General features: G+C 44.1%; 1 protein-coding gene across 1 annotated transcript in view; it reads right to left on the bottom strand.

The window, feature by feature from the left end:
• The window catches only part of TBC1D15 (TBC1 domain family member 15), a 119539-nt gene that overhangs the window by 50191 nt on the left and 42405 nt on the right, over positions 1 to 26943 (bottom strand). Inside the window, exons 8-9 of the mRNA XM_083182552.1 lie at positions 25744 to 25872; positions 15013 to 15116 (exon numbers count right to left, since the gene is read on the bottom strand). Of these exons, the coding sequence (XP_083038678.1) occupies positions 15013 to 15116; positions 25744 to 25872 (233 nt within the window). The remainder of the gene's footprint in view (positions 1 to 15012; positions 15117 to 25743; positions 25873 to 26943) is intronic.

Below are 26943 nucleotides of genomic sequence, written 5' to 3'. Positions count from 1 at the left end.
TGAGTATGGCAATACCCCATATATGGTTGTAAAACGCTATTTGGGCAGACAGCAGGCTTCAGAAGGGAAGGTGCACCATTTGGCGTTTTTGGCGCAGATTTTGCTGGAATGGTTTTCATGCGCCATGTTGCATTTGCAGAACCCCTGTTGTATCAGAGCAGTCAAAAACCCCAACAAGTGATACCATTTTGTAAACTACACCCCTCAAGGAACTCATCTATGGGTATAGTGAGTACTTTGACCCCACTGGTGTTTTGTCAAATTGTTAGGCATCGATACGTGAAAATGAAAAATGTCATTTTTTCCATTAATTTGTAGATTCACCCCATAATTCTATACTTCCACAAAGGGCAATAGTAGAAAAAGCACCCCAAAATTTGTTACACAATTTCTCCTGAGTATGGCAATACCCCATATATGGTTGTAAAACGCTATTTGGGCAGACAGCAGGCTTCAGAAGGGAAGGAGTGCCATTTTATCACAGAGTTTGCTGGAATGGTTTTCGGGCGCCATCTTGCATTTGCAGAGCCCATATTGTACCTGTGCAGTGGAAATCCCAAGCAAGTGATACCTTTTTGTTACTAGCCCCCCTCATGGAACTCACTTACGGCAGTAGTGAGCATTTTGACCCCACTGGTGTTTTGTCAAATTGTTATGGGCTGTGAAAATAAAAAAAAAAACTAATTTTTTCCATTAATATGTAACTTTAGATCAAAATGTGCCATTTTCACAAGGGTTAATAGGAGAAATTGTGTAACATATTATGGGGTGCTTTTTCTCCTGAGTATGGCAATAGTATATATGTGTTTGGACACATGGCAAGACTCAGAAGGGAAGGTAATGGCATGCGGCTCTTTGTACAAGCTGTGTGGAGTACATTAAAATTCAAGGGAAGTGTGATATATCTTAAAACAATCTTTGATACACAAGCCTGGTTGTGTGGGGCAGGTTTCACATTGGTAAGTTGTGTCCTTTCTTATCCCCTTTTTGTAGCATACTCTACATCGTTTCTGGGACCTTCCTTTCTTTCCAGTGTGGGGGACTTCACTCGGAAAATGTTGCCCTGGTACAATTCGCGAGGCCTCGCTTCCAGAAGTACTAGGGCCCCCCTGTTCCTGGTTGCCAAAAATAAGGGCCTTTATTACTGCCTCTTGGTACTCCAGGAATGTCCCCCTTTGGCTTGCACATCGATGTAGTACAAATGCGTTGTACAGTGCCATTTGTACTATGTGTACAGCTAATTTTTTATACCAGAACCTTGTTTTTCTCATGGCACTGTAAGGCTTCAGCACTTGATCTGACAGGTCGACCCCCCCCCATGTACCTATTATAATCCACAATGCAGTTGGGTTTTGTGGTTTCGGTACTTGTGCCCCGCACTGGGACAGGGGTGCTGCTATGGCCATGCACTGTTGTCAAGATAAGGACATCTCTCTTGTCCCTATACTTGACACACAGTAGATTGTCGCTGCATAATGCCCTGCTCTCGCCCCTTCTAAGTGTTTGCCCAAGCAGCGACCTAGGGAGGCTTCTATTATTTTTACGTGCAGTGCCGCATGCCACAGTACTTCTGGAAGCGAGGCTTTTGAATAGTGGGACGCTGGTATAGAAATTATCCAGGTACAGGTGGTATCCCTGGTCCAGCAGTGGGTGCACCAAATCCCACACTATCTTCCCACTAATTCCGAGTAAGGGGGGGCATTGTGGGGGGTCTATTTTTGTGTCTCTACCTTCATATATCCTAAATTTGTGTGTGTACCCTGATGTACTCTCACACAGCTTGTACATCTTCACGCCATACCTTGCCCTCTTACTTGGCAGGTACTGGCGGAATTGGAGCCTCCCTTTGAAATGTACCAGGGACTCATCTATTGAAATGTGCTTCTCGGGGATGTATGCCTGGGCAAACTTGGTACTAAAATGGTCTATTAGGGGTCTAAGTTTATATAACCGGTCATAATTGGGGTCATCCCGGGGTGGGCACTGTGCATTATCCCTATAATGGAGAAACCTAAGGATCGCTTCGAAGCGGGTCCTTGACATAGCCACACGGAACATTGGTGTATTGTATAAGATATCTGTGCTCCAGTAGGACCTAATCGTGGGCTTCTTCACTAGCCCCATGCACAGTACAAGGCCCCAAAATATAACCATTTCATTTTTATGTACAGGGGTCCACTTGCGGGGCTGGGCATAATTAGAGGTGGGGTTTTGCTCAATAAATTGTTGGGCATAAACATTAGTCTGGGTGACCATTAGATCAACTAAATCATCACTAAAAAAAAATTTAAAAAAGTCCAGCTCTCTGAACCCTGCTGAATTAAATTGTATTCCTGGATTCCCTGTGAACTCAGGGACCTGGGGTACGTAGTTTTCAGGGGTTGTCCATGTGGGGTCAGAGGACTCGACTACTGCAGTGGGAGTCCTGCGTTGCCTCCTCGGGGGTTCATCAGAGTCACTAGATGATGAAGAGGATGACAAACGGAAATTTGTCTCATCCTCGCTAGCAGACTCAGTTTCAGAGGCCAGAAACGCGTATGCCTCCTCGGCAGTATATGTTCGTTGGGCCATAGTTTTATTGGTGTATGTATTTATGAGGTGCTTCAACACGTGTGGGGTTTTGTAGCACTGACAATGTGCAAATGCACTGCAAAAATTATGGTGTGCGAATGCACTGAAAAATTATGGGGTACAAATGCACTGAAAAATTATGGTGTACAAGTAACGCACAGAAAAAATTATGGGGTACAACTGCACCGAAAAATTATAGGGTACGAATAACGCACAGAAAAAATTATGGGGTACAAATGCACCGAAAAATTATGGGGTACGAGTAACGCACAGAAAAAATTATGGGGTACAAATGCACCGAAAAATTATGGGGTACGAATAACGCACAGAAAAAATTATGGGGTACAAATGCACTGAAAAATGATGGTGTACAAGTAACGCACAGAAAAAATTATGGGGTACAAATGCACCGAAAAATTATGGGGTACGAATAACGCACAGAAAAAATTATGGGGTACAAATGCACCGGAAAATTATGGGGTACGAGTAACGCACAGAAAAAATTATGGGGTACAAATGCACCGAAAAATTATGGGGTACGAATAACGCACAGAAAAATTATGGTGTACGGATAAGGTACAGAAAAATTATACGGATCACAACACACAAAATTAGGTGGTGACTACAGGGAGGGTGATCACAGCACAGATGACCACAGGGAGGGTGATCCCAGCACAGATGACCACAGGGAGGGTGATATAGGCAGGGGTGACCACAGGGAGGGTGATCCCTGCACAGATGACCACAGGGAGGGTGATATAGGCAGGGGTGACCACAGGGAGGGTGATCCCTGCACAGATGACCACAGGGAGGGTGATATAGGCAGGGGTGACCACAGGGAGGGTGATCCCTGCACAGATGACCACAGGGAGGGTGATATAGGCAGGGGTGACCACAGGGAGGGTGATCCCTGCACAGATGACCACAGGGAGGGTGATATAGGCAGGGGTGACCACAGGGAGGGTGATCCCTGCACAGATGACCACAGGGAGGGTGATATAGGCAGGGGTATTGTGGTGATCAGCGCAATTTTACACAGCCTAAACTCTGACACAGCTCTGACACAGCTTCTCCTTCCAAGGCTCTAACACAGTGAGAGGGTTAGAGCCCGGGAAGAGAAGCAAAACACCCCTTTTACAATAGAAAGGCTGTGATTGGTGTAGTCAGGACTGACTGACCAATCACAGCGATCGGCGGGCCGGGACCACTCTGATTGGTCCGCGGGCGCACTGACACGATCGGCTGCTGTTGACGACAGCAGCCATCTATACTATGTCGCCTTGTCACTTGACAAGGCGACATGACACAGCGGGGACGTACCTGTACGGCAAGGTGCGCGAACTACCCCGCTGCCGTGACGTACAGGTACGTCCGCGGGCGGGAAGGGGTTAATTGTCCTTGGTCCCACCGGCCGGTGATAAATCTTAACGATTTAAAAATTGTTATAATACATTTACATTTATTTTTTAATCTATTGGGTATTAAGTGTGTCCATTTGCGCCGTCTACTTTGCATACATTGTTTTTTTGGTTTCAAGGAGGGTTGAGTATCCCTTCTAGACGGCAGCAAGGACAAATATTTTGTTTCCTGTGCTTGGTTTATAGCTTATTTAGCACTGCATGAACACTGTGTAACACTAGAAATCTGGTCAGCAGTAGCTGTCCCAGTTCCATGTTTCATTTTCTAAGAAATTATTTGGCAGCCAGAGTGGCAAGCAGTGTTCGGGATTGGTGGGCGGTGCAGCGTACAGCAATTGCGATTGGCCGGGAGGGCCAGCTTTGATGGACGCGCATGCAACACTAGACCAATTCACATTACACAAATTGTGCCTGGTAGCGCCTCTTAGTCACACTGTGCAAGGATTATGCACACCGTAATTTCCATTACACATTATGCCAGGCACGGTAATGCTCATTAAATATTATACCATTATTTTATAATACTATAACACACACTATAATGCCCATTACAAAAATTAACATTAATAGCCAAACCAATATATAACACCCTTTTCAGACACATATAATTCTTGGAATTTCATCAATGCCAAACTTAATCGCGCTTCTCTATACTTTCTTGGTTGCCTATGTGGGGAAACCCAATCTTTGTTCCAGGATTGGAATGTTATGGTTTTGCCCATCTCAAACGGAAAGGCCTCACTAAGAGATCACGTGTTCGACCCAGGAGGTCAATTATTCAGTCTAACTTTGACCTCTCTGCCTCTTCTTATTTCCCATATACCGTGTTTCCCCGATAATTAGACCTACCCCGAAAATAAGCCCTACCCCAGATTTTGGACATTGGTCCAAAATAAGCCCTCCCCTGAAAATAAGCCCTATTAAAATTTGCATAAAACGGAGTGCAGGCATTAAATTGTACCCCATCGCCACCCACGCTAAACCCCCCCCCCCCCCCCCTCAACTCTGTGTTGCTGTATCGTACAGGCTTCGACGTTTTAGTTCCCGGTCCCAGGGATGCACTGCGGGCAGCGCGTGATGTCACCGCGCACATCATGCGGCTGCAGCAGGGAGCAGTGGCGCAGCCAATAAGAAGAAGTGGAAAGTTGGTGAGCAGGACTCTTAATTCATATTGAAAGGGGAAATGGGGGCTGTTTAAAAGGACTGGGGGCGTGTTAAAGGAGGACTGGGGTCATTGAAAGGAGGAATGGGGCTGTTTAAAAGGACTGGGGACATGTCATTAAAGGAGGACTGGGGCATGTTATTAATATAAGACCTACCCCGAAAATAAGCCCTATTGTCTTTTTTGTTGAGAAAAAAAATATAAGACAGTGTCTTATTATCGGGGAAACACGGTATGTAAATGTGTTACTATGCATGGTCTATTCACTTGCTACAGTCAGATATATCTATCTCACTGAAACCAATATTCCAGAAACACAGATTACATAAATATAAAACACAAATTTTTATATATGGTCCTTAATGATTTGTAAAACACAAACACAGAAAAGTATCAGCGCTATCCCAACAGACACACTATCTCTAATTCAAAAGGTTTAGGTGTAGACCATATACACTGCTGCGCATATATATCTCAAAAAATTATATAGACATAGTGCCCCAGCAGGTTCCAGCAGCGTGTAAAAAGGGAAAAGCCTATCTCCCCAAGATACAGACAACAGGAAAAGAAAACAATATTTACGACGCGCTAGAAACCATATATAGAAAATATAAACTTATTATGTAGAAACTCACTGGCCAGTGATAGAACTCAGTATAACTCTAATTATAAAATATTATATTATACGTGTATACATCTAAAACATAAATATGTAACATCAAATATTAAAAAGACCTAAGTATCATGCCTGGATATTTTTGGAACCAGGACCTCAATATCTGTCCCAGTATAGTGGAAAATGGGAGAGTGTTTATTTGGAGCTTCACTCAGATAGAGGATTCTTCGATTACATCTGGCCAGACACAAAAAGAGACAAAAATAGTCCTTTAAAAAAAAATATATATATATAAATTAAAAATGTAGGGACGTCCACCCTGTACCTTTCGCTGGTAAGCCGGTCAGTAGAGATAATAGTCCTGGCTTTTTATAGTAGGGAGCCCGGGCTCTTTCCCACCAGGGATGTTATATTCGCTGAGTTGAAAACAGCTGCACAGTGGTGGATAATGGAACGTCCAGTATTGTAGAGAGATGAAAAAAAATTATAACTGCTCAATGACGCGTTTCCCCGCCTCCGTTGGGACTCGGCGGCTTCCTCAGATTTTGAGCTCAAAATCTGAGGAAGCCGCCGAGTCCCAACGGACTATTTTTGTCTCTTTTTGTGTCTGGCCAGATGTAATCGAAGAATCCTCTATCTGAGTGAAGCTCCAAATAAACACTCTCCCATTTTCCACTATACTGGGACAGATATTGAGGTCCTGGTTCCAAAAATATCCAGGCATGATACTTAGGTCTTTTTAATATTTGATGTTACATATTTATGTTTTAGATGTATACACGTATAATATAATATTTTATAATTAGAGTTATACTGAGTTCTATCACTGGCCAGTGAGTTTCTACATAATAAATTTATATTTTCTATATATGGTTTCTAGCGCGTCGTAAATATTGTTTTCTTTTCCTTAATGATTTGACTTCAACAAACAACAGCAGTATACTGTAACTTTATGGCAAAAAGACTTTCCTCAGCTAAAACTTGACTTAGACATATTTACACGCTTCCATTCTAATCTGAAGATTCTAAAAACCACTCTTCTCCAAGAAGTGCATGTTAAGATTATATACAGGGCTTATATATCTCAAGCACAACACAGCCATTACATATTAGACCAAGATGGTCATTGTTCGAAATGTAAAGCGTCACAAGGTACTTTTCTTCACAATCTATGGTTGTGTGGTATCATCAAAACATTTGGGCACAAAGTTTAAAGGGTGGATCTCCGTCGCTGAGGTAAAATTAAGGATTATTGCTAAAATATTTGTGTTTTGAACATTTTGATAACAAATCAGATCCGATAGCCAACCCTCAATTACTACTTCAGAAATGGGGACCTTTCATAGAATCAGCTAAGATAGGAGTTGCAGCCTCATTTGACAACATTCCTTGAAATTGTAACTGTGAGATGTTGAAGCACTGTGCTATATGCCGGTACTATTTTCAAGTGTATTTGGTCTACAATGTCGACTGACATCAAGGTTTACTTTACTTTTTATATACTTACACAATACATGCTTCTTGTCACTTGTAAAGGGATGCGGTCATTTGGTCTACTGCATTATGGTCGACAGTCATTAGGTCGAATCCATTAGGTCGACATGCTAAAAGGTCGACATGACTCTAGGTCGACATGGGAAAAGGTCGACATGCTAAAAGGTCGACATGACTCTAGGTCGACATGGGAAAAGGTCGACATGATTCTAGTTCGAAAGGTCATTAGTTCGACAAGGTCATTAGTTCGACATTGTCTATGTCGACATTCACAAGGTCGACATGGAGTTTTTCACTGTTTTTTGAGCCAACATGTGCCAACAGGCGGTATTTCATGCCCTACCATCCACTAGGGCGTGGTGGGAGAATAAAATAGTGTGCCAAGCGTAGCGAGGCACCGTGCCCGACGCATAGCGAGCGCAGCGAGCGATGCGAGGGGATGCAGTGCACTTTAAACTGTGTCCATGTCGACTGTGTTGACATTCAGGTAAAAAAACAGTGAAAAACCCCATGTCGACCTTGTGAATGTCGACATAGACAATGTCGAACTAATGACCTTGTCGAACTAATGACCTGTCGAACTAATGACCTTTCGACCTAGAATCATGTCAACCTTTTAGCATGTCGACCTAATGGATTCGACCTAATGACTTTCTACCATAATGCAATAGACCAAATGATCCCAACCCCTTGTAAAACATAAAAGGAGTATGCTACCCCCCCCCCCTTTTCCTTGTACTGTGTTTACTCCTATGTTTTTTGTTTTCTTTAATATAATTTTACTTATTAATGCTATATTTTATTTAATGTATATGAAGTTATCACACTACCTGATAAATGTATTTTTGGTTCAATCGCCAACCTGAAACCTGTTCGGTTCAAGTCTGGATGTATATTTTGTTGGACCCTCTTCTGTTTCAGGTGTCCTCAAAAACGTTAACTTGCTTTGACCTCTGGTCTAACATTTATCAGAGATATGACTGGAGCTATTTAATGATAACGTAGGCATTGGTCCGTATTCAATACGGCCGGCAAGAGGGTTAAACTGCGGGGATCGCCGAGAACAAGTGACCCTCGTTGTATGATTGCCATCACCTGTGGGGAGATAGTTAATTGAGAAGAATGGTGTTTCACCACAGGTGCTGGCAATCATACATTGCCAGGAAAGTCCAGGAACAGAGCATTTTCTCCCTCATGGAGAGAGTAAAGGCCCCCATACACTAGGGCGACTTGTCCTTAGGACAAGTCGCCCCCGACTTCCCCCTGAGCTTCCCCGGCCGCTCCCCGGGGGAGCTTGATTAGATTGGCACTTGATGTGCCGTTTTTTACATGTGATAAATCGTCTCGATTTACCACATGTAAAAAACCCGGGGAGCAGGGGGGGGGGGGGGCTACAGAGCAGGGCTGCTGGTGGGAGCAGGGGGGGCTGGGGACGCTGCGGGGGACACAGGCGACATAGAGCCGGGCAGAGGGAGCCGGGAGCTGTCAGTGCTAGAAAAAAAAGCCTATACAATGAATGGGCAGCCTGTGATTGGCTGAGCGCTCTCTCAGCCAATTGCTGACTGGCTGAGAGAGCGCTCAGCCAATCACAGGCCGCCCATTCATTGTATGGGCTTTTTTTTTTTTATTCAGTACTGACAGCTACCGGCTCTATGCCGCCTGTTTCCCCCACAGCGTCCCCAGCCCCCCCTGCTCCCCTCCACCGCCGCGCTGCCCCACTAGGTCCCAAGTCGGGTGGTCGGACGTGCAGCAGGTCCGACCACCCGACGCAGATCCGATGCGCACGGGACCGCGCATCGGATCTGAGGGGACATCAAAACTAGCCGATTTTGGTCCGACTGATCTGGCCGAAATCTGACCAAAATCGGCTAGTGTATGGGGGCCTTAAGGTAAGCAAGTATGATCTTATGTAATGCACACAAGATCTGAAGATGCTCCTAAAGATCAGTATGCTGGGAGTTGCAGAACTTAGGATAGATCTGATTTGAAATTACACAGATAAGATCTGGATTGGAAGCTGGTCATTCTGATCTATGGCAAACTTAAGTCTGATCCTCGTGTTACACCAAGTTATACAATAAGAAGAGAAGATGTGCATCCAGAGAAACAAACACTGAAAGCACTGTTTGATAAATAGAATAATAACTTTGATAGGATAGTGTCAATTGTGCTACATGTAGCAGAGAACAGGAGATTTAGAAATGAGTAATGGCCAACCTGATCACCTTAGAATGGCTTGCAGATACCTCCAAGGAGGTCAGTCAAATTAATTATTGTAGAATCTAATAAAAAATCTATCAAAAGTTTGCAGTGTTGTAGAACATTGATTAGTCTGAGCATATATTGTCTGGAGCATGGTTTTCCAGCACAAACCCCACCTGGTCAGGTTTAGGTTTTTTTTTTCTTCTCAGAATTAGATTTTGAGGATAACGCTTTGGTCAGGGTTCGCAAAAACGCGCTATAGATTTTACCCCAAAACAGTCCCCAGGGACTCAGTTGTCAAAACTAAAGGGGTCCCCGAGGACGCGCTGTGCAGATTCTGTACCTGTGACTGAGACGCCGGCGTGAGCCGCTGCGAGCCAATCACTGCAGCGGCCGCCGGGACCCAATCATTGTACAGTGGCCGCCTGGCAGCCAATCACTGTACATTTTATAGGTTGCTGCCGCTGCGCACCCTAAAGCCGCGCGCCCTGCAATTTGAGAGTCACTGTGCGTCTCCCGGGCCGCCCCCGCCATGTAAGTCCAATACGCTGCTGAAAGCGCGGGGGGGGACGACAGGATGGGATGTGGCTGTAACAGCCGCTCTCAGCAGAGTAGGTGTCGGTGAGCGGGCTGTCAGGATGACGTTGGACTGGATGTGGCTAAAACAACTCAGAGCAGCGTGTCAGCTATTCCAGCCACATCCAGTCCCCCTGCCACGCTGATAGCCCGCTCACCTACTCTGCTGAGCAGCATGTCACTTTTCCAGCCCTTGGACAATGACCCCCCCTCCATGGCAAAAAGCAAAAAATGACCCCACCCCCCCCCCCCCCCCCTCCACTGTGGCAACGAACCTAAAATGCCAACCCCCTTCCCACCTCATGGCAACCAGCATAAAACACCCTCTACCCTGTGGCAACCAGCATAAAATGCCCCCCAGCATGTAACCCCTGCAAGGAGCATATAACCCCTAGCAACAAGCATGTAGGTAAGCAGAACTTATGTGCTATAATATATACTTGTCATAAAAGTGTGTACTATAATGTGTACTGGGCATATCGGTGTGTTCTATAATGTGTACTGGGCATAACGGTGTGTACTGTAATGTGTACTGGGCATAACGGTGTGTACTGTAATGTGTACTGGGCATAACAGCGTGTACTGGGCATAACGGTGTGTGCTGTAATGTGTACTGGGCATAACGGTGTGTGCTGTAATGTGAATTGGTACTATTATGTGACCACACCACTTCCCCCAAAAAAACATGCCCTAAATTTTTAGCGCGCGCCTTCGGCGCGCACTGTCCTTTTTTTCAGGTTTATATGGATTCTAGTGTATACTGTTTGTATCTTTATGCGAGTGGGCCAATTGATACTTCCCCCCAACCCACATGTGCCATGCTGGGGAGAAGGGGAGAGGAGGCTTTATTCCGTTGGGACCCAGAAAAGGTCAGGTAGGACCCCAATTTTTAGAAGTGAAGGGTCCCCAGGACCCACTTTTTTGGGTGGTTTTCGCGAACACTGTTTGGTATTCAGATAACTGACAAACAATGTTTAGGGCAACAGTCAATTGGTCAAGATGCACAAGGGCAACATTGAGAAAAGGTCAACACAAGCAAAAGATAAAATCATTTTTTTTATTTTTATTTTTTAATATTTTACCATGCATGTGGATTGGACCAGTAAAGTGGACTTAAGCTGCATGGTGAAGCAATACACTTCGCTTTTTGCCAATGTTGATCTTTTGCTGTACACCTAATGACTGTAGACAAGGGGTATATTCAATTAATGTCTGATCCAGTCCGACATTAATTTGTAATAATGGATCAGACATGCCCTATTCAATCATCGGCCAAATCGACTGTTGGATTTGGCTGCCGCTGCTGCTTAATCAGCCTGATGGTGGGACCAGGTGAGCTACTGGGGGGGTGGGGGTGGCGGGAAGCGGGCAGCAAGATGGCACCGGGTGAGCTGTCTGCTGTTCACCCGGCGTTGCCCTCCCCCACCCACACACAAACATTCTTTTAAAGGAGGCACACAGTTGGGATTTAAGCTCTGGTTCTACCTTATTTAAGGTTGCTATCCCTTTAAAACAGACAGAAGCTTATACCACCATTTGATGTTACTGGATTTCCACCTTATTAAGGAACCCATTGATTTTTATAAAAAAAAAATCCCAAACCCTAATACTCAATTCATTTGAACACACCCCTGATGAATTGGTTAGGACAAAACGCATAGGATTCAAATTAATTGGATATTATTTTTTATACATTGGTTTAAAAAAAAATTATATTATATGTAATTACTTTCCATTTCTGGAGTCGCTTTCCTCTATTCTATAAGAATGAGGCGAAGACTATAAAAGGTGTGGGTACTTTGATACAGTGCTCTATTACTGCTATTTCCATTTTTCCCTTTATCCTCCACTAGCAGGATGGATTATTTTCATGGTTTTGGATACACTATAGAAAGTACTTAGACCAGTCCAGACCTCCATGCCTTGATAAAGAGATTACTCTAAATGCATTGGAGAAGGGAGTTTTGCCTTGAGGGACCATTGTGCTGCATGACTCTTGCAAAATGTAAGACCCCTTCTTATCTTTTAAAGATTATCACTCAATGCAAAACGGTTCTCAGCACTGAGTGGTCAAATCCAATCCCAGGTCTCATTACGGACAACCCTTACAAAACATCACACCATACTATTCATCCCTCAGTGTAACATATTATGTTATTATAAAATAAAATATTTTAAATTGAATGGTTAAAGTTTGTGGAATCTACCCAAAGATACCTTTACAGTAGTGACAGCAGCATGCAGATACTTCAAAAAGAAACCTTAATAAGAGTCCTCTAATTTTTGCACTTTTAATTATGGTAAGATTACTTTACTACGGATCAAGTACCAGATATTATCATTTGCCACATGATCCGCTTTAATGATCATAAGGATGTACGTCCCCCCTTAAGTCAACACTATCCCCACAGACACCTATTTTTGCCATCACTCATTGCCGAAAACACACTACACATTTGGTTTGTATCATTATTTCTGTTACATATTGAAAACCTGGTGTTCGATCATCTAGAGAATTAGAAAATGGTCATTCAAAAAGATCATCATATCTATTCAGCACCACTTAGGACAGTGGTTCCCAAACTGTGTGCCTAGGCACCCTGGGGTGCCTCAGGACACGTGCAGGAGTGCCTTGGGCTGGTGGACAAAGATCAATTCATATTATTTATGGACAATGTACCAGGCAAAACCACTGACTAAGGATAAGTATTTAAATAAATTATTCTCTCTATAGCAATTTTCATCAGTCCAACAGCTTTTCAGCATTATATTCAAAACACATCTACAAATGTATCTGTGACAAAATAGGAAGTCACTACAGTATGTTCAACCAAACGCATGTAATGGACCATACTTTGGTAAACACTTTTTAACACTATCATGCATGAATCCTGATAACCTAATACAAAAGTTTTTAAATATATATGTTATTCATTTTCAGGGTTTATAAAAACACAAAAAAACTAAAGAAGTTATACACTTGTCCATGCATGATCATGCATCTGCAACATAAAAAATGTCCTAATATCATGGAAAATATTTTAACCATGAAAGTTTTTAATTTTTTTAAAAGTAAGGTTAAAAGAAGGGAAAAAAATCTGGTATGGTTCCAAATTGTTCTTAAGTTTCTTACTGTAGTTTAACCACAGAAACAATTTTTTTTTAAAAAGTTGGTGCTTACATATATATTTTCATACAGAAAAAAAATCAGTATTTATAAAGACAAATATTTTCATTTACTTCTAAGCTTTTTTATACCTAGAAAGTAAAGGTGCCCACAGACGCTACAATTGTACTGTGCTATGCGTTTTTGTCTGTACAATGGTTCTATACAATTTTTCTTCCAGCTTGCTATGAGATGTGCACTTGGATGCATGCGATGCGATGCGATGAACCCATGTTTGTAATGTTAAATTTCAGATGTAGTCTAAAAAGTACGTGCAGCACGTACTTTTTTAGACATACAATATCGGGCTCCCGGGAACGCGCATCGCATCGCACAAGCCCATAAACACCATACAATAATTGTACATAAGATGCAATTTGTGCTTAAAAAGTACAAAACGCATTCGATAATTGATGCGTCTGTGGGCACCTTAAGCCTTTTTCATGAACTGCATTTACATGCACCCACCCAGGTTAGCTATCAACCACCATTGTCTCCTTGTACGGGTTAATGTGCGGTCAGCAGATTGAACATACACACAGAAAGATACGCCGATATATATTAGTAAATATATCAGCGGTGTTGCACAGCCAACACAATATGTCTGAACGACATCACACGCAGACATATCCCTGGTACACACTAGCGGATGGTCCATGGATAAATTGGACATTAAATCGAACGACTGATATACAGTATTGGTCAGTGTGTACTCAGCATTAGTTTACATGTACAAGCTGCATGGTAAGACGTTAGCATTTTTACATCCATAAGCTTTCGCCAGTGATTTCGCACACTGAACCGGATTTCAAGATGTGCCTTTAACATGGCCCTGCCCTTTAATGGAGGCAGTGTCTCACTTGATCTGACTCTGATGTTACTCCATGGACAATTTGAAACCCAAATGATCCTTGTATTTGAATCCAGAAATTCAATACAATAGCTAAGTCTAATCAAGAAAGGGAAAGAACATACTAATACAGGTTGAGTATCCCGTATCCGAATATCCGTTATCCGAATTATTCCGAAAACCATACAATCCAGAAAGTGAAAGAAAAAAAATGTGTTTTTGCTAAAAACTCACTGGGGACATATGTAACAGCACTACTGGTGACATGATATGTAACTGGCACTATATATGTACAAGAAAATGATTGCTTGGCATTCAAATTCAGTGCTGAGATAGTACACACATTTTGTTTCATGTTTTGAAACCTTGTTTTTTGAACAAATAAAATATATTTGTGTGCATCTCATGTGGTAATAAAATATATTTGTGTGTATTTTATGTGTTTATACAGCATAAATGCAAGATACTTCAAAATACATCATTTAAATATTAAAATATTCCGAAATACGGAATAATCCATTATCCAAAATTCTCCTGGTCCCGAGCATTTTGGATACGGGATACTCAACCTGTATACCATCTCCTGTTTTTGCATCTGTATGGTTACATAACCACACACACTGATTCACGAGATCCACTCCCCCGATTCCCCCCCCCCCCCCATGTATGCGTTAAATTACTGTACCTAACCCTGTTGCTTGACGCTCTTGATTTCTGGAGAAAATAAAATACATCCCTAATAAAGCATCCACCACTACGCAAAAACATCCCTAATAACTTGGAAGATAATAATGGGTGCTGCGGCCTTGTTAACACATGAATATCTGAATTTTTCACGAATAGCCCCAGTCATTAGAGCCCGAGACTACCACCCTTTTTCATCCAGAGGTAATTTACTGCTGGTAACTGAATTCTGCGCTACGTAAGCAAAACAAGAGTACGTATCACGCTACTTACATTTTCCTTTTTTGGAGTTGAGCTCGTTCTTCTCTCGTACTGTCCCAAGGAAAATAACCCAGCAAAAATTTCCAAGCCTCTTTTCTCAAAGCATGGCTGAGCCCCTGCAGGAAACACATGATAGAGAAATATTAGTAAATGGCCTCTGGAGTTTAGATGCTATGCTTACACTAGCAGACTCCAGCTTTACAGATATAATCAATGAAAGCAGCACTAAGCAAGTCTGAAATTCCATAAATCATACTGGTAATAAGAAATGGTGTTTGGAACATTTTCAACAAAGATTACTGCTGTCTGGGATGCATAGGCAGCATAGAACATATCAGGAAGGGCTCTTGTTGTACAGAGATTACAGGGATTGCTTTGGCGATATATGATGTCAATGAGAAGAGAACCAACAGTTTACCGTTGACATTTTGGATGCAGTAAAAATACATCATTCTGTATTTGTAATAAAAAATGTAATGGATTTTGGGGAAATGTGCATTTGTGAACTCAAGTTATTAACATTGCGTTATCACTAACAAATGTAAAAAGGTTCCAACTTATCAAATTCAAAGAAGAGCTGTCCTACAGAAAAGTGACAAGACATTATAAAAAGCAATGTCCCAAGCAGCGGAGAGAAATGAAATGTTGACAAGAAATGATCAAAGTAACAGAGATCAGGGAAATACGCATGAAGACTTACATAAAAGACGCACAACCCTGAATGGGTTTTAATCTGTGATAAAAGGCAAGCGTATGGACACATAGTAATATGGTACTTTCAAAAGGCAAATTCAGTTTAATTTAGATAGTACACCTTAGACATTTCAGTGAATGTAGACGTTTCTGACCCCAGTAATAAGAAAACAAAAACTGTAAATGTCACATTAAATGTTAAAATTAGAAAACTTATTCGGTAAGCCCACATACTGTAGCTGATTTTGCACATAACCACTACACAGATGCCAAGATGCTCATAAAACGGTATATTGGCATGCTTAGCCTTATGTGACAGTGTGAAGTATTTAAAAATGTATTATTCATGAGCAGGAAATTGGCAGAACATTTATATGAGAAAATAAGCAAGCACAACTTTTATAACAGCCATATATATACTTTGGCTGGGTACACACTACACAATATAATGTTTGGTTAAGTGCTAGACGATGTATCGGTAGTGTGCCGGCAGGTATTTAAACTCGATATGTCTGTGAACAGCATTGTTTGCAGAAATATATTGCATCGGCCTTGCAGCCCAGCCTATGCCGACATATCTAGCCGACATTGCTCATTTGTATAACTTGCAGAATACCCGGCTGCAGGGATTGAAAATCACAGCTGGAGGCCAAATTTAACTGCCCACTTAGATCTGCCAGATGTCAAGTGGCCGATAGGCAAGTGTGTACGCTTACCAAATTGGCTGCTATATTAGAGGATCCGTCGACATATGGGTGTACCCAGCCTTAAAGTAACAGACTTATTCAAAATGTAACAGTAACACATGAAAAAGCGGCATAAGGATTCTTTCTGGGTTTTTTTATTTTTTTCTTTTATGACCAAACTCTAAATAAAACTTTTTGGGGGCAATTAAATGTAATCAAAGGCTGAGAGGAATGATTGAAACAGCATCACCTTGCACTCACCAACATGGCACATTTCCCTCATAGAGGTGTGTAGCAAAATGTGCAATGTTGGCATACTGTAATTCTTGTAGCTATGCACAGCTGAACATGGTGACAGCACACCACCATAAAGCTGGATACACACTTGCAGATTTAGCTGTCCAATCTGCTTGGTGGGAACAAAAATCAGGTCAAATGTGGGAGCATATGACAAGCATTGATTCACTCCAAATGCTGGAAAATTGACCCATTTAGCCAATTTGCCTGAATGACCACTGTCTGTTTCCCAGGGCCAGATGCACTAAGCTTCAAACGTGATAAAATGGAGAGTGATATACAGCCAGCCAATCAGCTCCTACCTGCCATGTCACAAACTGAGTTTGAAAAATGTCCGGCAGGTGCTGATTGGTTGGTTGTTTATCACTCACTATTTTTCAGTTTTGAAGCTTAGTGCATCTCGTCCCCAGTGTTTGGGAGCAATGTTCCATTCTCATATGCTCCCATACCTGGCCATATTTTTGGTCAGCTAAATCTGTAGGTGTGTATGTACCCAGCTTAAGGGGTGATAAATTCTCTAAACCGGGCGATGATGGGGTTTTGCGCATGTGCAAACCCCAGGAGCAAACGCCTCCGTCGAATTTTACACTAGCCGGAGCATTCGCTCAATGTGGGGGGCGGGCACGGGGGACTGCCTAGCATTTCATAAGCGTGCACACAAAAGCGATGGGCGCACCCATGAAAACACTGTGGGTACCCCTGCAAACGCAGGTGTGCTCATGCATCCTGGGGCAGGCGGCTGACGCCCTGATTCGGTGCACAGCGGGAATCTAAAAAGCTCGTATAGACTTATTTTTCAGCTTGTAGGCTAAAAAATAGTTAGCTGGTGAGCAACCATCAGATGATTTCTCCTCCTTGCGGCCACATGCGAGCGGATGTGGCCTTGCATGCTAGTGCTGGGATTTGTTCGGCGGGGTGGGCGTTCAGTAGGATGGCGCTTGCCTGCTCGCTAGGCAGCAGATATATGCCGTCTAGCGAGCAGGTCTCAATCACTCCCCATAGTTTTACACACAAGGGGGCAGATGTATTAAGCCTAGAGAAGAGATAAACTGGAGATAAAGTGAAAGGATATAAAGCAGCAGTCAATGAACTGTGTTTGAAAATGACAGTTGGGAGTTATTGGCTGGTGCTTGAACTCCTTTCACTTTATCTCCACTTTATCTCTTCTCCAGGCATACATCTGCCCCTTCTAGAGCAAAGTAACATTGAAATAAAAAAGGCAATGATGTTTTATAGCTCTGTACATGACTGCTGGCTTTAGTTGTTTATCTCCCCACCCACTTTCTCCCAATTTTTTTTATTTGAGTTTATGCTGCAGCGAATCAGGATCATTCATTTGGGGCAATAGGTTGCAAATAAAAATGTGGTACACTTGCACTGTTTGAAAAAGAGACAAAGAGCAACAAATGTTCAGTTTCTTAAAATAAATAAAATGTATCTACCATGATGCCTACACATAGAAAATAGGACCTACAATTTCCACAGAAATTCAACAGAGAAGAAACCCAATTTTTTTTTCTCCAAAGAGACTGTTAAATGAAGAAAAAGAAAGTATTTCAAGGAAAAGATACCGTATGCCATAGGAGGTGAGCACAATAAATGATCTTGCAAGATTTAGGATTATGGAGTTATAAAAAAAATACCTTACTTCAGAAGAAAACATTTCTTAGTAAAATACATGTAAAAAAATAAAAAACATCTCAAACCATTAAAAAGGGATTTTTGTAAGAACTTACCGTTCGAATCCCTTTCTCTGATATGGTCCTGGTGACACAGCTCAACACTGGGATGTAGGAGGGTCCAAAGGAGCCAGGCACCTATCCTAAAGTTTTAGAGGGTAGGCTCCTCCCCTACTGCATCCCTGGACTCTTCAGTTCATCTTTCAAAGCCACTGGAATACATTAACTCAGTACAAACGCCTGCACATATTATATGCACATTTTATAACAGAAAACTGTTAACTTTTAACCATTTTAACATGAACATCATGAAACTTCTGGCATACTTACTGAGCGTAAGGGAGGGATCGCTGTGTCACCAGGACCATATCAGAGAAAGGGATTCGAACAGTAAGTTCTTACAAAAATCCCTTTTTCTCTTTCAATGGTCCTGGTGACACAGCTCAACACTGGGACGTTCCAGAGCCGGTCCTTTGGGAGGGTACGCTCAGGTCTGCAGCTCTCAGCACTGCTCGCCCGAATGATGCGTCCTCCGACGCGAACTCATGGAATCTATAGAATTTGGCAAATGTGTGAACAGATGACCAAGTGGCAGCTCTGCAAACCTGCTCAGCTGTGGCCCCATGTCGAACCGCCCAAGAGGTGGCAACTGACCTGGTGGTATGCGCATTTATTTTGGCCGGTACTGGTCTACCCACTTTGGTGTATGCAAAGGCTATCATAGACCGCAACCACCTAGCAATAGTCTGCTTAGATGCAGGCCAACCAATTTTGTGTACGTCATACAATACCAACAATGTGTCAGTCTTCCTGACACTCTTCACTCTGTCCACATATATGCGTAAGGCACGCACAACATCCAAAGTTCTCAAGTTGTCCCTTTTCTTAGAACCCTCTGGGGGTTGAAACACAGGTAGAACTATCTCCTGATTTAAATGGAAGGTAGATACCACCTTCGGTAAAAACTGAGGCACTGTTCTTAAAACAGCCCTGTCATCATGAAAAATTAAGAAGGGAGATTTACATGACAAAGCTCCCAATTCTGAAACTCTTTTAGCAGATGCTACTGCTAACAAAAACACTAGCTTCCACGTGAGAAACTTAAAGTCAGCCGACCTTAAAGGTTCAAAAGGTGCCTTTTGAAGGCATTCCAAAACCAGTGATAGATCCCAAGGTGCTACTGGTTGCTTGTATGGAGGTTTCAACCTGGATACTCCTTGTAAAAAGGTTTGAATCTCCGGCAAAATGGCTATCTTTTTCTGGAAATAGATGGACAAGGCCGAAATCTGCACCTTCAGTGACTGAAGGCTTAGGCCCGATGAAAAACCATCTTGTAAGAATTCCATCATTCTTGATAGCTTAAAATGAGATGTATGAGCCTTTCTTCTCTCACACCATCGAATGTAAGTCTTCCAGACTCTATAATAATTTGCCGAAGATACAGCTTTTCTGGCTTTTATCATAGTCTGTACTACTGCCTCAGAAAACCCTTTTCTTTTCAAAATGGTAGTTTCAATAGCCAGGCCGTCAAAATCAATCGATCTGAATCCAGGTGATTGAATGGGCCTTGTCTTAGAAGGTCTGGTCTCAGAGGTAGACGCCATGAGTCCACAGACAACCTCTGAAGCCTCGAGTACCAGGATCTCCTTGGCCAATCTGGGGCCACTAAGATCACTGGAACCTTCTGCCCCTGTATTTTCTTCAGAAGTCTCGGTAACATTGGTACTGGTGGGAATGCATAAAGGAGATCTCCCTGCCAGTGAATAGTCATGGCATCCACTGCCTCCGCTAGTGGATCCCTTGTTCTGGCATAGAACCTGGGCACTTGACGGTTGATCCTGGATGCCATCAGGTCCACATCCGGAGTTCCCCACATCGAAGTGATTTGGTGAAACACCTGAGGGTGTAAGCTCCATTCCCCTTCCTTGAGCTCCTCCCTGCTCAGGAAGTCGGCTTCTATATTCTCTATTCCTGGGATGAATATAGCCGATACAGCTGGAACATTCTGTTCCGCCCATAGGAAGATTCTGGATACCTCCCACATGGCCAATCTGCTGCGTGTACCTCCCTGGTGATTCAGATCCGCCACAGCTGTGGCATTGTCGGTCTGAATCCTCAAAGGGAGGTTCTGTAACCTGTCTCCCGCCAAGGAAATGACTTTCCAGACAGCTCTCAGCTCCAAGATGTTGATTGGTAACGCTGATTCCTCTGCCGTCCACAGGCCCTGAAGCCTGAGATCCAGGACTATTGCCCCCCAGCCCCTGAGACTGGCGTCGGTAGTTACTATCAACCAGTCCCAGGTCTGTAATGACCGACCCCACTGAAGGGAATCTACTTCTGTCCACCATTTCAAGGATTCTCGGGTGTCCGAAGACAGCACTATCATCTCGGATTTCATGGTCAAAGTGTTTCCTGACCAAGCTGACAAAATGTTCCATTGGAACCTCCGAGAGTGGAACCTGGCAAATTGAAGCGTCTCGAATGACGCCACCATCTTCCCCAGGAGCTTGAGGCACCTCCATACTGAAATGCTCTGAGCCCTGAGAATCTCCTGGACTAGGGTGACCAGATCCCTGGCCTTTACCTCCGGGAGGAATACCCGATGAAGATGGGTGTCCAGTATGACTCCCAAGAATTGGAGCCTTTGTGACGGTACCAACTGAGATTTTTGCAAATTTAAAATCCAGCCGTGAGCCTGCAAAAAACTGATGGCCTCTGTCAAGTGACTCTGCAGCATGGCTGCTGACTCTGCTTTGAACAGGAGATCGTCCAAATAGGGTATTACTGTGATTCCCCTGAGCCTCAGCACCGCCGCCATTACTGACATTATCTTTGTGAATACCCTTGGCGCGGTTGCTAGCCCAAAGGGTAACGCCCGGAATTGTAAATGCAGGTCTCCTATGGCAAACCTCAACAAGGTCTGATGCTCCGGGTGTATAGGAACGTGCAAATATGCGTCCTGGACATCCATGGACGCCAAAAATTCTCCCTGGTCCAGACTCAGGAGTACTGACCGTAGAGACTCCATTTTGAAATGGTCTACCCATAAATGCACATTTAGAGACTTCAAATTTAGTATTGGTCTGAAAGACCCGTCTGGTTTGGGCACCAGGAACAGCGTGGAGTAAAAGCCTTTCTTCCACTCTGTCTTGGGGACTAGTGTAACCACCCCTTTTTCCAAAAGGGAGTGCGCTGCTCTCACAAGAGCTGTACGCAGCCGTGCCTCCTTTGGTAAGGATGTGGGAATGAACCTCTTCGGAGGTGGCCCTCTGAAAGGGATTTTGTAACCCTGTGTTATGATGTCTAGCACCCAGGCATCCTGGCCTAGAGAAGCCCAAGCGTCCCTGAAGAGTGTGAGACGCCCGCCCACTTTTGTCACTGTCGGGCAAAGCCCCTGACAGTCATGCAGAGGGTTTATCCTCTCCTTTATTGGCAGGCTTCTTGTGAAAAGAGCCAAATTTTGACTTTTGTGTCTTGCCTCTAGAGGGCTGAAACCTTCCCCTGAAAGACTGTCCTCGAAAGGACGCACCACCTCTAGGGGAGGGCCGAAAGGACGGCTTAAAAGCAGAAAATCTGGACGTCTGCTTTGCTGAGGAGGCCGGCAGGAATGTACTTTTGCCGCCTGTGGCCTGTTTTATAATCTCCTCTAATTCGGTACCAAAGAGTACCTTTCCTTTGAAGGCTAATGTTTCCAGAGCCTTCTTGGACTCATTGTCTGCTTCCCAGGCTTTAAGCCAAAGCACTCTCCTGGCATTAATGGAGACTGTGGACACTCTGGTTGCCATTTTAATAGCTTCCTCCTCTGCTTCAACTGCATATTCTGCTGCTGCCTTAATCTTTTCTGCAAGCAGTAATGCACCCGGGTCAGCCTGCAGCATGGTGCATAATTCACCAGCCCACTCTATCATGGCCTTAGAAACCCAGGCTGAAGCAATAAGGGGTCGTAAGGTAAACCCCACCCCTTCAAAGATAGCCTTGAGGTTTCCCTCCAGCTTTTTATCCACAGAATCTTTAAAAGCTGCACCGCCTTGTACTGGTAATACAGTAGCCTTGGACAAACGTGCCACTGAAGCGTCCACAACTGGGACCCTTTCCCAGAGCTCCGCATGAGACTCTGGCATGGGGTACAGATTAAGGAATCGTTTTGGCATCTGAAGCCTCTTATCAGGAGTTTTCCAAGCCCCTTCTAACAATTCCTGTAACCCCTCATCTGAAGGAAAAGTAACAGCCTCCTTCCGCTGTCGCTTAAAAACACCTTTAACAGGAGTCTTATCCTCCACAGTCAGCTTTAAAGCCTGCTTCACAGCTACAATGAGATCCTCTATACCAGCAGCAGAGTTCTCTTCCAAATCATCACCCTGATCCCAGGGGATGTCAGTATACTCTCCTTCCTCTTCATCTACCACAGTAGTTAAAGCATAAGACCTTCTAGGGGTCCCTGCCACATCATCCATTTTGTCCAGCATTTCACTGAACCTGTTAATCCCTTTTGCAGTATCCTGCATCACCTGGATAAGTGCAGGATCTGCCTGGGTAAGAGGCAAGGAGCCAGACGACTGCTGAGATGATGGCATAGGTCTCTGTGATTCTACCAGCCCATCACTCTGCCTGTCCAAAAGCTGCACCAAAGCGTTTACTGACCTGCCTAGGGCCCTGGCCCACGCAGGTTCCATCTGCTCTGCCCTATGGGGATCACTGCCCATGGGTCTCACATCAGCGCAAGTAATACATAAGCCCCCCTTGGCCATCTGCTCAGGGACAAACTTTTGTGTGCAAACATTGCACGCGCTCAGTGCATTAAGGGCTCCCTCCCCCAAAACCACAGCCTGATGCTCAGACATGATGCAAGTGATAAATGTATATCTATCAGTATACACAGTGCAAACAATGTACAAGCGTTTATACAGAGCAATGCACCCAGTCACTTATCTGTCTGTTGGTTTCAACTGCGGGGAAGCGATGCCCAGGAAATCCAAGTCACTCTGCCAGGATCAGTAAGCCAGCTCAGCTCCGCTGCAAGCGTTCTGAAAGGCGCCAAAGTCAGAGTGAAGGAAGAGACCACAGGTCCCTGCTGCTGCGGGGTCCGTGACCTTTTGGCGCCAACCACCCCCAGCAAGCCGCTCCTTAGGTAGGATTTCCTAGTTCCAGTGTCTCCCCCTCAAATGGGGATCACTTGGAACATGCCTGTCACAACGCTGCTGTCCTCTCATCTAGGAGCTCAGCGTGTAAGCTCCGCATAAAATGGCCGCCGCCATCACGGAGCGCCTGTCCCCCATGATCCCCACCTAAACGTGGAGCCGGTTTCAGGGTACTCCGGAGCCCAGGCAGCCTTTTAGAAAAGGCTATAAGCGCTGCACAGGGGGACCAGACAGTGTCTCCCCTGTGCACAGTGAGCTGACAGGACGCGCTTCTGTCAGCTCCTGCTGCGCAAGCAGTGTGAGGATTCACTATGAGAATCCTCACACTGTGCCTACCTAGCTAGGGTAAAAGTTAATAAAATAAAAATCCCCTAACTACTCTAATTCTTCGGCTGCTCCTGCAGCCCTTTAGAATAGCACCCACTCCAGTGGGCACCTAACACGAACTGAAGAGTCCAGGGATGCAGTAGGGGAGGAGCCTACCCTCTAAAACTTTAGGATAGGTGCCTGGCTCCTTCGGACCCTCCTACATCCCAGTGTTGAGCTGTGTCACCAGGACCATTGAAAGAGAAAAATAATTGTACTTGTTTCCTAGCACGGCGCCAGCGGTAAAAATTGTATCCATCGGGTCCTAAAAAATCGCGTCGATCGCATCGCATGCAACCAAATCGCATGCGATACGATCAACGCGATTTTTACATTGGAAGCAATGTAAAATGGTCCCTGAGACCCGATTTTACATTGGCCCCAATATTAAATGCCCCCCAGACCCCAATTTTCATTGTATCCCCACCCTGGGTCAAATGCCCCCCCATTGTGAACGCCACCCCACAATTAACGCCATCCCGAAGCGTGGCGAGCGCAGCGAGCCTGCTAGGGGCGGCGGTACGCATCCTCCGACCTTTTCATACCCCCACTATCCACGTGGAGTTGATTTTATATAGTGTGGCGAGCGCAGCGAGCCATCGAGCCCGAAGCGTGGCAAGCGCAGCGAGCCCCGAGAGGGGCCGCGCATTACTTCACAGGTATTAAGCGTCTGCTCGCCACGCTTCAGGCTCGGTGGCTCGCTGCGCTCGCCACACTATATAAAATCGTCTCCACACCAACGTGGATAATGGGGGTATGAAAAAGGTCGGCGGACGCGTACCACCGCCCCTCGCGGGCTTGCTGCGCTCGCCACGCTTCGGGCTCGGTGGCTCCCTGTGTTGGCCACACTATATAAAGACAACTCCACACCAACATGGATAGTGGGGGTATGAAAAGGTCGGAGGACGTGTACCGCTGCGCTCGCCACACTTCGGGTTGCCGTTCATCGTGGGGTGGCGTTAACGATGGGGGGGCATTTTACATACAAATTACCCATCAGGGTGGGTATACAATCAAAAATCGGGTCCATTGGGCCATTTAACATTGTTCCCTATGTAAAATCGGGTCCATCGCATTGGTCACATTGTATGCCATTATAATGGCATACAATGGACCCGATTTTACATAGGAATATTAACATTGAATACAATGCATTCAATGTTAAATCGGGTTGGTCGAGTAGGTCGCATCGCATACCTTAAGTTAAGGCATGTGATGGATGCGATTTTTTAATTGTCAGGGAAAAGGCTAAAATAGGCCAAAAATCGTGTCGGTCGCGTCCACGCATACCTTAACTTAAGGTATGCGATGACCCACGATGGGCGCCGTACTAGGAAACAAGTACCAAAATAATAATTCAAACTTTGAAATATTCTGGTGTATTTATCAAAGCTTGATAAAAGATACAATTCTGAGATATAAACTACCAACCAATTAGCTTCTGTTAAGGCCCATACACACTGGGCGACTTTGAGCTGAAAGCCCCTCAAAACAGCCTGTTTGAGCGGCTTTCAGCTCAAAGCCGCCCAGTGTGTATGCCCCAGCGATGATTGGTGAGCGCTACTGCGCGCTCCTGCATCATCGCTGGGAAAGCCGCTCATCTGCTGGTAATACCTGCAGATGAGCGGCGTTGAGGATGGCTTTGCATAGCGCTCCGCTATGCAACGCCGTCCTCCCCTTTCTGTCGGCGCCGGGCAGGGGGAAAAGCAGCTCAGTGTGTATGCACTGAGCGGCTATCATCGCTGTCCATACACGCTGGGCAAAAACACCTCTAAAATGTAAATTAAGAGTGATGTGGTTAAGTACTTTTTTCTCTTGCAATTTTATATATCCGAACTTTGATAAATACCTCCCATCTGAGTTTTTAGATTGCAAATAACCCACCCCTTTAAATATAATATTCTTTATGTGGTCCACATTTGGAATTCTTCCTTCTGAATCCATATTATTGTCCCATTCCAATGTTGTAACTGGATCCCTCCGATGGACTTCTGGTCGTGTACCGACATCAATCTAAAACACAAAAATACAGGGACAATTATACCACTACATACTCTATAAACACACATAAAGCATTAAAGAGATAAAGTTCATCGCACAATGCAGGAAAAGACAAATAAGCCTTCTGGTAGTATTTAGATACTGAGAGGTAGATTTATTAAGCTCGGTGAAGTGATAATGTGGCTGGTACTTTATCGCTGGCCAATCAGCTCCTAACTGTGAAGTCACAGGCTTGTTTTGAAAAATGACAGGTAGGAGACGATTGGCCGATGATAAAATACCAGACACTTTATCAGTTCACTGAGCTTAATACATCTACCCCTTAGTGATCTGGTAACCAGCCAGATAACATCAACTATGTAGTTTAAAAAGGAAAAGCAGCTGTCACAAGACTCAAACTGAAAACGTCAAGTGTATTTATAGAACTACACAGTACAGAACAGTGTTTCCCAACCTCAGATCTCAAGGCCCACTAACTGTCATGGATTTAACCCTTTATGACCCATTGCATCCCAGTGACACTTATAAAAGTAGATCGGTGGTTCCCAATCCTGCTCCTCCAGTAACCCCAAAAGTGCATTTTTTCCAGGTCTACAAACAAAATCAGAAGTGAAATAATTAGCTCCACCTGTGGATCTTTAAAATGTGTCTGAATAATGAGTGCACTTATCAGGGGACCTGTAAAACGTGCACTGTTGGGGAACTGGAGGACCAGGGTTGGGAACTACTGAAGGAGACTATTTTTTCCAATACAATATATTGATACTCTAGCATTAGCTGGAAAACGTTCACAGAATTTTTGTACATTTAAATGGGCATTCGTATTTGAATGGCAACCATCACTATACAGACTACACCAATGGGTCCCAAACTGTTTGCTATGGCACACTGGGGTGCCACAGGTTAGTGGTCCAGAAATAATTCAGATTCATATTTTGGTAAGTGCAATAGACAAAACTAGTGTTTAATGACTTTCCATCATAAAATTAGCGGAATAAGTCTCTCACCACATAACAAACCCTAATGATGACATACAAACACAATTTACTTAATTCAGTATTATTTTTTTTACTCTAGAGCGCC

The sequence above is a fragment of the Crinia signifera genome, chromosome 4 (assembly GCF_055691185.1).
Source record: "Crinia signifera chromosome 4, ASM5569118v1, whole genome shotgun sequence".
NCBI classification, from domain to species: Eukaryota; Metazoa; Chordata; class Amphibia; order Anura; family Myobatrachidae; genus Crinia; species Crinia signifera.
This window is presented reverse-complemented; position numbering and strand designations above follow the sequence as displayed.